General features: G+C 32.5%; 1 protein-coding gene across 6 annotated transcripts in view; it reads left to right on the top strand.

The window, feature by feature from the left end:
- The window catches only part of LOC113004714 (titin), a 186,040-nt gene that overhangs the window by 129,305 nt on the left and 43,175 nt on the right, over positions 1–13,560 (top strand). For 5 of the 6 annotated variants that reach the window (XM_039450989.1, XM_039450987.1, XM_039450988.1 and 2 more), the window contains 2 exons: positions 3,994–4,156; positions 4,854–5,192. In XM_039450989.1, the coding sequence (XP_039306923.1) occupies positions 3,994–4,156; positions 4,854–5,192 (502 nt within the window). Of the gene's footprint in view, positions 1–194; positions 516–3,993; positions 4,157–4,853; positions 5,193–13,560 lie in introns of those variants that run through there. The other variant, XM_039450993.1, reaches the window with a different exon arrangement.

Raw genomic sequence — 13,560 nt, 5'->3', positions numbered from 1 at the left:
TTAAACTCGTTTTCATAAATCTCTTTGTTGAGAAACCGGCAGTTCGTAATTCAAAATCTCGAAAAGCGGACACATAACTGTGTCAATATTGGAGCTTGTTTTCGTTCAACTAGTTTGTAAGTTTAAATATTAGATGTTATAGCTTAATATGTCAAGCGCGCTTATTTTCAAAATAGCACGTTAATTTAAAATAGCACGTCAGTACCGAGGTCAGAACAATATTGACCCTTGGACAGAATTTCGCGCCAATAATCTCGTCCCCTCCAACGGGTCCTGTTCGATCCGATTTTCGGGCACCACCGAAGTACGCGCGATATAGTCAGGAGATTCACCGAAGCACCATAGAACGAGCGACATCGGAATCACGGGTCGAGTATTACCGCTTTTTTTATTCAAGCGCAGCGCGACGGCTCACCGCTCCATCACCACAGTGCCACGGAGTGTCGGAAGCGGGAGTTTGTAACAAAAACCATTGTAAAGTTTAAATAAAATTATCAGTGTTTGACTCTATCAAATCGAGAGTTCTTCCTGGACGCCTACGCCTTCTGACCCCGCTGATATTGAGACGGAAGGGATAAATTCGGTGCTCGTCTCGATACGACGGTGTGAGCCAGAGCGCGACCGTGCTCAATTGACATCGCGGTCCCTCTGACGATCAACTCGGATGAATCTCGACGTGTCGTTTGACACACACAGCATCCTTTGCGCTTTACTAAGCGAAGCCGGCGTCCGCGGACATCACGAGATTTTTAAAATCGCGTCCGCAACACTCTTTAAACAATTATAAATGTTTAAGGAAATTAATTGTTTAAAAAGATTCACAAGTTTCGTAATTAATTAAAATTATGTCTCAACATAAAGTAACAGTCCCAAGAATTGAAGCTGTATTGCGGTAATGACATAATTTTAATTTATTATTAAAAATTGTAATTCTATTTACATTATTTTTCAAACAAATCTTTGTATCCGAGTAAATTTCTTTATGCAATTAAAAATTAAAACAGCGCGCGACCAACCGTGGTACCCCGTATACCGCCCGTATAGGCGCAAGGGATACCATTTCTGCCGAGTTTCTCGAGCAATTCGTGTCTTCTCTCTCGACCCAGCGTCGAGCGAGAAAGATGCGCTATCGAAACGCCTCTCACTACTTTCTGCCCGTACCACGACCTCCGCCGCACTGCCAAGAAACACGTATGTACGGGCGCAGCTTTGCGTGTGTGCGGCAGCCGAGCGTCAGCGCGAAGGAACACCATTTCTGCCGGTGCGTGTACACATGGTAGACAAAGGCAGCGCAATTCACCGTCCGACGCGAGCGCTTACCCGTGTCAGACGGTGAGTTGCGCCGCCTTTGTCTACCATATGTACATACACGGCCCGTGATTCGCTAAGTTTATCTTCTTATTATTCAAAAACTAAGCGTCGGACAAAATTTTTGTACAGGAAAAATCGTCTCAGAATTTATCCAAGAACACGTTTTTACAGGGACACATGGGTTGTTCTGAATCACCCTGTATATTTATATATATTTATATATATTTATATATTTGTTTATTTCATTTATTTATTTATTTATTTATTATAGATTTATATATATATATATATATATATTATTTATTTTAAAATTCCTAACGTCTGCTCCATAAATTCGCCTGTACTGCGAAATGTGTGGCTTTGCGAAAATTTTGTCATTAAGAAAAGTTGTGCTATTCTAGCACAATCCGGCACAACTAAAGAAATTTTGAAAATGTAAAATTTGTTATTCACCCCTCTCTTTTTTTATTAATTTTTATCAATATGTAAGCTTAAATAGATTATTATCTCTTGTTTTTACTTCAGTTTTACCTCAGTATAAAACCACAACTCCTAGAATATCTATATTTTTTTAAGTATTACAACCATTGCAAATTATTTATATTTCTTTAATTTATCTTTGTAAATTTTTTTTATCAAAACGGAATGAGATATTAATATTTTTCGACGGCACAGCACGGCACAAGTTAATAGCATTTTAATAAAAAAATTTGAACTGTGTTGTGAAAAAGTGCGGAGCTGGTAATTATTATTACTAATTCTTTTTTTCTAATTTTTGTTTGAGTTATCGACTTTTTCCTTATGGCACAAGTCAGCACAAACGTAGCCCAAGGCACAATTAAGAAAAATACAAAATTTGAAAAATGCGGGGTTGGCAAAAATTTGGTTTTTTATTTATAAAAGAAATGCTTTATGTTATTGAGTTGCAAATTGCGGCACAAATTAGCACAAACATAGCACAATACAGCACAATTAAAAAAAATACAAAATTCAAAAAATGCGGGGCCAACTTCATACACATTCATCAACGAAGTGTTCTCTAATCTAAATAATTAGCGCGGCCTTTCTTAATTTTTCCTAAAGTTTTTATTTTCAGAAAGTTATAAATCATTGTGATACAATTGCAGACCTCGTTTTGCCTCGTAAGCAGAGGGGAGAGGGGTTAAACCTTGCTTTGCGCAGAAAGAAACTCATGTGGAATAGTGTTTGACTGTGTTCTATTGTAGGAAAACACCCTAAGACCGCCGAGAAAATAAAATAAGATGATTCAAAATGACTACAACCAGAAAATTTGATTAATTTTGTTCTATTAATTACATTGACCAAACAAATTAGGAATTATTCATTGACCGGTTATTATATATAATTCCCAATTATTCAAATTAATCTTAACATATATTAATCACAAAAAATATAGTAAGGAAGGCTGCTCAGTTATTTTTACGCTAAAGTAAATAGTCATTTATAGACTGACAATCATTTAATTGGTGAACATTATTCTCTCAACACTATTTTCTGAACGTTTCAACTCTCTTTGGAATTATCATCAGCAAGAATTACATTAAAAAATTTCAATAAAGAACGCATCTTTCTAACAAATTAGTAATCCAGTCGTATATTCAGTTGTGTACTATATTAATCACAAACTTATTCTCAAAATTTGATCAAGTTTTTATTTTATGTAAATGATTGGAGAACTTTCTTAAATGCTATATATTCATTTGAAGTTAATTATGTTTTACACATTATAATTTACTTTTTTACAAATTAGAATAATCACATGATGATATGACATATTATAACGGAAATGGAATAAAAATTTAAAGAATTTTAGCACAAAATATGTATCGAGAAAGACCTGAATCTGGATTGAGACGTTTATGCAGTTACAAGTAATATGTATATACCTATTATACAATCAATAACTCACACATAATAACAGCGATAGCTCAGACAGGTAATCTTTGTGATTTTAATTAATATTCTCAAAACGTTAGTTTATATTATTTATTAAGAATAAAGTATTTTAACAGTACGGTATAAATTATATTAAATAATATATTACTATAAATTGCTGTGCCCAGTTCAAATTTGTTTAAATATTTTTATTTTAGATAATATTAATCTAAAAAATAAAAAAAAATGTTTAAATTTTACTTTAAAAATTCAAAAAATAATCGGATTTTTTTTTTAAACCTGAAAGTTATTCAGATTTATTCAAATTATCACTAAAATATGTTCAAATTTATTTAAAAATTTTTATCAAACTAATAAAAAAATTCTGAACAGTTCTGAAAATATTGGCCAAGGCAACGTATCTCTGCATTAATAAGTTCTTATGTGCAATACGATTATATATTTAATCTAAACAGATTTAAGTTTACAAAGATCAACACAAAAATTAATTATACTGAATGTTTTGCTTATCTTTAACTTCGGAACTTAAACCAAAGTATAATATTTTTTACAATATAATACACAAAATCCCCACCAGAATGTGTGCCAGACGTTTAAACTTTGTGTAAACCAGTCGAAATATGTAGGTCGTTGTGTCATTTGCTTCTCAGTCACGTACGCAGCTGGCAATCAACATTATTTGTGTTATATATTGATTCTTAGCTATTGACAGTGCCTCTGTATATATTCCTGTATATAACATATGTTATAATATTTTAACTTAAGAACCGAGAATTACAACCAAGTGAGAAGATTAAAATAGTCAGCAGAGACGGTGTATCTTATCTAACACTGGACGATGTGACGTACGATTATGCTGGAAAATACGAAGTCTCAGTGGAAAATCCGTTGGGCAAAGACCAAAGATTCTTTAGCTTAGCTGTAGAAGGTAAACTGTTCATTTATATTATTTGCTTTCTCTCCAGACACTCTCATACATAAAAATTTACAATACTAACAGCTAATAGACTATGACGCAATTTTATTCAACCTTGACTTAATTAAAGTTAATTACATGCAGAGAGTATCAGCGTAATTAATCAACAATGTTCAATAGAAACACATTTTTATGATTGAATTATTCCACATGTTTACAAACAAGATATCATCATCTATTGTTTCATATGCGTAAATCATCTATTATTCCATATGCGCGTTGCACGGTCCAGTTTTTTTTCTCGTGTACAAGGCAGACAACAGTCTCACGTGACATGCCGCGTGATAATTCCTTCTTCCCGCTCTTCCTCCACTGATATCATTTCCACCTCTTCTTTTCCTTTCCTCAAACCATCGTACTTCTAAGCATCAGAAAACGCGTGTATCATGAGAAGAAATGTACGTGTCGCTGCGCATCTTAACGACGTGTCTTAACATAATAACGTGTGAATTCTTTCAAAACACGTGCGATTATGTTTGTCCGACTGTGTTTGACAATCTATAATAAAATTTAAATTAACACAAACAGCAGATAAGATAATAATACCCGTGCCATAAAAGATTTAATAAAAGAGACTTTCTGTGTGATCTATATGAAGCAGTATATAAACATCATTCTTTATTAAAGGAAGATTTTGATTTTTATTCAGGTCCACCTGAACCTCTCACGGATAAACCAAATATAATCTTGAGTGCTGGACAAATTACAATCATTTGGCGATCGCCACCTTATGACGGAGGACGTACCGTAATCGGATATACTGTGGAAGCAAAACAAGCCGGTAAAAACACGTGGATGATAATTGCCAAGTGTCATTCGCTGAGTTATACATTAGCGACAACTAAAAGGAATTCCGTGATTCCGGGTGAGAGTTATTATTTCCGTATCCGAGCCGAAAATATCCACGGACTCAGTGATTCTGGCATGGAGTCTGATTCCGTTAGAATTCCAGAATACAAAGAAATGATGCTTCAAGAAGAAGAAGAAGGTAATAATTTACTCTTAAATGCTTTTGAAATTATTTCCTTATAACTTCATTTCCTTATTATATTTTATTTCTCTCTACAAACAATAGAAAATATTCAAAATAATTAAAACGTTAGCTTAAAAGAAATATTAATTAAAAATTTTTAGTGTAGTGTAATAGATCAGAAAAATCTCTCTCCGAAATAAACTCATAATATTAGGAGAGAAGAAGGTAATATAGTATCCATTTTCATTTTCTAGAACAACTTTGTTTATAACTAATATTTTCTATTGAAACTAGAAAGATTACATTTGTCAAAGTGTTATTTGACAGATTCTAGACTCAAAGTGATGAAATATTTGTTACTTATGACGTGATTTATAAAAATGTAACGCATTACAATCGGTAGAAGAACGAAAATGGTGATAATATGGCAAGCCCAAAAATAATTTAAAAAAATTGGTTTAGTTTAAAAAACACAATATTTAGTTACAAAATTATATATTTTTAATAAAAACAAAACACAACGCGGCAAATACGAGTCAGGCGCGGACAACGGCGCGCAGTAAATAAAATTAAATGAGTTATAAATTTACATGAAATTTTATTAAACGTTTTGAATCATCCTTTAAGCCATCTTCAGCATAAATATACCAATGTGATACGAAAAAAAAACGATTGATGTTATATATTTCTTATTTTTTATCGTTTTAAATTTTCTTGATTTAGAATTTTCCTGCGTTCAAAAACGTTAGAGATATCATTAGAAATATCATTTTATCTTTGTTTAAACAACAAGCATAAAATGATATCTGTAATGTTTCTGAACATCGTCCTCTAGAGTAACAATCAGTTTATTAAAAAAATATTTTGATATGAAAATTTTTACTTAAAAACCATATTAAGAAAATTCCATGTTATTGTTTAATTTTGCATAACTCGAAATGTGTACAGCTAAATAAAAAGTTAAATAACAGAAAAACTTGAGTGTACATACATTTATGTGATAATACGTTCAAGTTTGAAAACAATAAAAAAATATGTGTAATTAAGAACACTAAAATACATCTTGAAAAAGTTTAAAAGTGCTCAAAAGTAAAAATACCTTATCAGCTATTGTGTACTGGCCATATTAGCGCCACAAAAAAAACGACAAGCTTTTAAACAAATAATTTTATAACTAATTGTTATAATTTGTCACTTTATAACGGAAATAATAAAGGTAGCTGTAATGTCCACAATACCATAATACCCCCTTCTCAATCTCTATTTTATGAGGTAACTGTCACGTGCCGGACAGTGTATTCGTCTGTCGCTCGGGAAGAGAAAAGAGAAAAACAGAAAAAGCACACGCTCTTTACATAAAAATTAAAAAAGTCTTTCTAGCGCCTCACTAATGCTCTTTCTTCGGAAAATAACTAATTCTTAGAATAAATTTCTAGGCGCAACTTATAAAAACATACTGTATAAACACTCCCCTCTCCACCTACAAAAGAAAGCTTTTAGTAAAACTTATATAGGAACCAGTGAATTTGAAGGTAGTTTCCTTTCTCGTAGCTCTCTTCGGTTCCTTTCTTCTTTTTTTTCGGTTGAATTGTCACTGCCCAGCGAAAAACTTAATTTTGAAACGATGTTGAAACGACCGTGGATACCGAAATTAGCTCGAGAGTGCTGGCAAGAATAAAAAAAAATCAACATTTGTTTGAATTTTGACTTATTTTCGAGTTGCCTTGAAAAATTTGACATGAATGATAAATATCTACTTCTGTTACTGTTTTGTTCAATTTTACTGCTGTAATTCTGTGTATATTCGTTTATACGTAAATCTCGATTCAAAATCAAATTGCTATCAATTTAACACTTTTAATTCAATGTTAAAATGATTTATCGATTTGAGGTCAACTTGACGAGTCATTAAACCTATTATTTTTAACTGAATTTCTTGCACAATTATTTTTTTTCATATTAAAAGAAAAAAAATACTCTTATATCATACAAAAAGTTTAGTCCTAGAATATGAAGAAAGAACAAATCCTAATATGGAAGTTAGAAGGTATGGAGAAGGAGAAATGATTGAAGTTACACGTTGATTCGACATTATTTAATGGGAAGAATTAAAAAATTTTCAACGAAAAAAAGTTAATAATAGTATCAATGTCAATTCGACGTTGCAATCATCAAAATTATACGATATAAAGTTATTTAATGTATAATACAGAAAATGTACTCGTATATCGAAATCGGAACTCTTGATCTTACAGAATTCACACTTACAATACTTTTTTCGATCGCATAAGACACAAGACAACGCAGGAAAATACAACACAACAGTCATAAATTGCACAAAATATATCGTGGCTAACAACAAACTCAGGACGCATTTCTCCGATTTTTCTCGGTGCATTCTTGGACGCTCGCGCCTACTCACACACCGTACATGATTGCACTCAATAAACCATCCCACACTCGGCCATTCTGCATGAATATTCAATCCCGAAAATTTTATTCTTTATCGTTAATTTATTATCTGACGAACTTGGCATCCAGGGTTTCATATTGTCACAAGAAAAAGAAGTTGTACATGGTCCTTTATTTCCGCCTTCTCATTGCACAAGATATCTGTCATTACGCAAAACTCGAGTTACTTTGTAAAGACCAAGGAACTTTGCTGCTAATTTTAAGCTTTTTAAAGTTTTTGCTGAATTTGTTTGATTGCTACTAAATCACCTTCTTTATAAACTTGCTGCAACTCTTTTTTTATTATGTAATCGCCGATTTTTTGTTGTATTTTTAACACATTTTCTGCCGCATGCTCACTTAATTCATCACGTTTTCCTTGAAATGCTTCTATGCTCAGTTTCAATTAATCTACGAATTTCTGGACTGTTTCGTAATCGAGCTTTAGTACCAAATAATAAATGAAATGGATCCGTACCAATACTTCTATATACAAGTAATGTACAGATACTACTGCGCACGCTCTAAATATCGATACCACTCGTTGCATTTGAGATCAGTTAATTTTGTTAACAATGGTATAAGTGTACGGTTTACGCGCTTGATTTGCCCATTTGGTCTTGGTCCTCCGGTTGTATTCAAAATGTGTTCAATGTCTTTGCTTGTACAATATTCTGATAAGTCTTTAGAGGTAAAGGCGGTGCCTCTATCAGAAATTATTTTACGCGGATTTCCAAAAATGGATGCCTGTTTACGGAGATTATCTAAGACTTTACTCGTATTTGTGGTTTTAGTTGCATAGAGCCATGCAAATTTAGAGAACGCATCTACTATAATCAAAATGTGCTTATAATTTTTTTTTCATGAAAAGAAGAGATCTAAATGATCCACGTAATATGTATCAAAAAGAACCTTCCCTTTCGCGATTGGATTTAAGAATCCCTTGTGTCTACCATGTTTTTTCTCCGCTAAAATACACGGGGCATAATTTTTTATTATTTTTTCAATTTTTACTTTTGCAAAAATTGTAGTTAATGAAGGACTGTTGAAATTTAAAATAATTAGTACTCGTGAATTAGGCTAATGAGAGTCAGCGCGGGTATATGTGCGCAAATGTTTATTTCTTAACGAATTACAATTTCAACGAACGTTTCGACTCGTTTTGAGACATCTTCAGCGCAATATATAAGCAAACAGTTGTAATTGTCATCAGTCAGCAGAAACGGGAGGCAGTCGCGTCACCAAATCCGCAGTGGCATCTTTTCCCGTGGCAGTATCGAAGGAAATGACACTTCTCTATGCAATGATTGTATGTTATTTAAATAGATAATTAATAATTATCTTAATTAGCTGTATTTGCGTGACTTACCCATTTCAACTGATGAGGACTACTAAAGCTTTGGATAAATTTTGTCTTATAAGAATAAATTCAATTGTCTTGTCAAAGTATACACTCGCAGAAGGAACGTGCTCACTGTCTTAAGTCAGAATGTATACTGACTGTGTAAATCTCGTTTTCTGATTCTAACATCTTGCTTCAACGCCACATGCAAAAACACGCAGCCGGGAATATACAAATTAAAATAAATACATAAATACAAACTGAGAGATAATATAAAACCAAATGAGTTGTTAAATAAATAACTAAGAATGAACAAACTTATTAGCGAGTCGAATATTACAATTAAAATATCACAAATTGTCATGTTAAGTAAAAAATAAATAAATAAATAGAAAATAGTCACTATTATAAATAAAATGAGTCCAAAAAAGAAGGAATATAGACAGGCGAATCCACTATTACAAATAACATGAAGAGGATTTATATTATATTAATAAGAAGATTATATTAATAAGAAGATTTATATTATATTATAAGAATTTATATTAATTCTGTTAGATTTTTAAGAGCATGCGTCAGGAACAACATAAACCCACCACATCTATATTTTATTGCGAATCGTAACCTCAATTCTTTTTACTCGGTCGTCACACAAATGGGATTGTTTAACTAATCAACTTATCGGGAGAGTTTTGAAAATCGAGCTGAATGATGCTTTTAGATCTGTTAACCATTTTCAACAACAAATTTTTCACCTCAGGAGACAGATCTTACGACACGTTCCGGTCAATATTTGTTATTCGTTTTTCAATAGACGGAAGGTGACGTTTCAGTCCCATCTAAAACAAGAACATGAAAAGTTGGATAGGAAATTAAAGTGGCTAACGCATAAGAATAACAAACGTTTATTAAAAAAAATTAAATTAATAAGTTATTATTATTTGTTCACTGACAAGGATACAGGTGATCGGAAATTTTCGGTACAAATAACCAACACATCCGCGCATTTGCAGGGAATGGAAGTTTCCGTGAATTCGGGAAATTTTATTGATAAAATGAATAGCTCCTCCCTCTCCAACATCAGAGATAAATAGTTGATTAATTTATCGTCCACCATCATTCCAAAGGAGGTACAAATTCTATTGCAACTCGGAGGAAATTTTTCCTTACCAGTGTACAACAGGAAAAATGCATTATTTGGACATATCAAAATTATCGAAAATAATCTATTCAAGTTAAGCTCAGATCAGTTCCTAAATATCAGAAATCTAGCTATACCACTTATTAACAATATTTTTTCTGTACCACAGCAAAACAACAAAATTATTAACACCTTTAATTACTTGACTAAAACTACAAAAAATTTTAATAATGGTAATCCGGATATAATTGTTACGAAAGCTGATAAAGGTAACATCACCGTAGTTTTTGATAGAGAAAGTTACAAAACAAAAATGCTACTAATGCTATAAGATCAAAATACTTACTCGAATGTTAAGAAAGATTTAATTAGCACATTGACAAAGAGCACTCAGAGATTGTTGACGAGGTGGAAGAAAAATAAATACATTACAGAGTCTGCTTATAAAAAAGCGTATTGCAGCGATGGCAATCTCCCGAGGGCATATGGACTTCCGAAGATTTACAAACCCGGAATGCCACTGAGAATAATAATTTCATCTATCGACAGCCCTTTATATGGTTTAGCCACGTTGTTAAACAAGATTATCTCAAAAAACATTCCGGAGGCCCCAAGCAAGATAAACAACAGTTTTGAATTAGTCTGAAAATTGAAGGGTAAATGTTTAAAGCAAGTCACAAATTAATTTCATTAAATGTTGTATCGCTATTTACAAATCTAATTATAGATTTAGCTTTAGAAGCTATCTCTAATAGGTGGGAATATTTCAGGGACACTTGTAGCATCACAAAGCAAGAATTTTTAATAGCGATACAACTTGTCCTTAATTCGACCTACTTTAGCTTTGGGAATAATTTCTACAAGCAAAAATTCGATACCCCATGAGATCTCCGTTATCACCCATGATTGCAGATCTCGTCATACAGGATCTGGAAGCCTGAGTCCTAGATAAAATTGGAGCATATCTACCCTTTTATTTTAGATATGCAAATAATATGGCGATGGCAGTTCCGGAGAATCTAATTGATCTCACATTGAAGACGTTTAACTCTTTTCACCTGACAATGCAGTTTACACTGGAAATAGGGGGTGATAAGATAGACTTCTTGGACATCACTATTATCAAGAAGGATTTCTTAATTTTTGACTGGTATCACAAGCCTACGTTCTTGGGAAGATACTTAAATTTTTTATCGTTTCACCCCTTGTCTCAAAAAAGAGGAACAATTATGGGAACAGAGCGTTTTTATTATTTGAACCCTAAATTCCACAGAAAGAATATTGAGCTTATTGTAAATGCACTTCTAATCAACAACTATTCTGCTGAATTTATTTTCGAGATAATAAACAGCCGCATTAAATCTTTAATCAATCAATAGACAATTAAACAGATAGACAATAACACAGATATTAACACAACAAATAATAGAGCTCTATGGTTTTTGCTACCATATATTCAATTTCCCATAATTTCAAGACTATCACAAACAAATTTAATGTAAAATTGGCTTTTTTCAGTCTTAATAAATTGAGCAGATTTATACAAAAAGATGTTCTCCCAAACAACTTGTAGAAAAATGTAGTGTACAAGATTATATGTAAAGACTGCGATGCGTCATACGTAGGGCAAACTGGCAGAAAATTAAAAACAAGGATCATTGAACATCGCAACCATATTAAGTGAAATACCAACAATCACTCTGTAATCACCGAACACAGACTTAATTGTAACCCCAAATTTGATTGGGAGAACATAAAAATCTTAGACAATGAGCGTTTTTTTAGGCAGGCGGTTATCCGAAATGTTACACATCCAACTACAAAATAACAACCTCAATTTGCAAACAGATACCGAATGTTTGCACCATGCGTATCTCTCACTACTGAGCAAATTGTAACAGAATTAATTCTGATTCATGTTATTTGTAATAGTAGACTCGCCTGTCTTTTTCTTTCTTGGACACATTTATTTTTCTTTCTTGGACTCATTTTATTTATAATAATCGACTCATTTTATTTATAATAATTGACGCCTTAAATTTTACTATTTTCTATTTATTCATTTATTTTTTATTTAACATGTAATATTTTAATTGTAATATTTGAATCGCCGATAAGTTTGTTCATTCTTAGTTATTTATTTAACGACTCATTTGGTTTTATATTATGTATCAGTTCGTATTTATGTATTTATTTTGATTTATGTATTCTCGATTGCGTGTTTCTGCGTGTGACGTTGAAGCAAGATGTTAGAATCAGAATAATTTATACAGTCAGTATACATTCTGACTTGAGACAGTGAGCACGTTCTTTTTGCGAGTGTATACTTTGACAAGAGAATTGAATTTATTCTTATAAGACAAAATTTATCCAAGGTTTTAGTAGTCCTCATCAGTTGAAATGGGTGAGTCACGCAAATACAGCTAATTAAAATAATTATTAATTATCTATTTAAAAAACATACAATAATTGCATAAAAAAGTGTCATGTCCTTCGACACTACCACGGGGAAAGACGCCACTGCCGATTTGGCAAACGGATGGTGAATGGAATCCCTAATAAATAACGCCTAAATTTTTTTAGTGCTTTTACTATCGCTAATACCTCTAATTCATAACTTGGATACCTCTGTTCCGCTGGTGTCGTTTTATGACTGTTGTAATAAACAGGATGCAATGCATTATCGACTTCGTCTCTTTGCAATAGTATCGCGCCGAATCCATGTATAGACGCATTTGTGTGCAATTCTGTCTCACTACTTATCTTACATAACTTTAATACAGGCTTTGTATACAATATTTCTTTTAAGTGAAGGAACGCTTGCCTCTCCTTTCTTCGAAATTAAATTTAGTGTTCGTTTTCAAAAGATCACTTAATGGTCGCGAGTGAATATAGCGGTATAAATTTATGGAAATATCCACTGAGATCCAAAAAATTTTGTATTCGCTACTCGTGAACTCAGAAAAATGTTTAACCGCCTCAATTTTATGCTCATTGGGAGTAATTTTATGCACATATCCGTTCTCAATGACATGTCCGAGAAATTTGCGCTTTTTTAAAAAGCTACACTTTCGTCAGTTAATTATTAAACTAGCCTTGCTCACAACTTGCAAAACATTTTCTAAATTTTGTACTCCACTCTTGTAATCAACCGTCGGCACAATTAAATCATCTAAATATGTTAATACAATTTTTTCTTGAATGAGAAATTTAAATACAACGTTAATAAATCTTTGAAAAATAGCCGGAGAATTACACAATCAGAAAGAAACACGAAAAATGTATAGTGCCTTTTAGGAGTGATAAAAGCAGTACTTGCGACTCTACTCATCGATTCTGACATTAAAAAACCCGTTTGTCAAATCAAGAGTATTGTAAAGATTTGCTCCTTGCAACGCGTCAATTTGATCATCTATTAATGGCAACGGATATCTATCTTTTTGTTTAGC

Source organism: Solenopsis invicta, chromosome 6 (assembly GCF_016802725.1).
Source record: "Solenopsis invicta isolate M01_SB chromosome 6, UNIL_Sinv_3.0, whole genome shotgun sequence".
NCBI lineage: Eukaryota > Metazoa > Arthropoda > Insecta > Hymenoptera > Formicidae > Solenopsis > Solenopsis invicta.
This window is presented reverse-complemented; position numbering and strand designations above follow the sequence as displayed.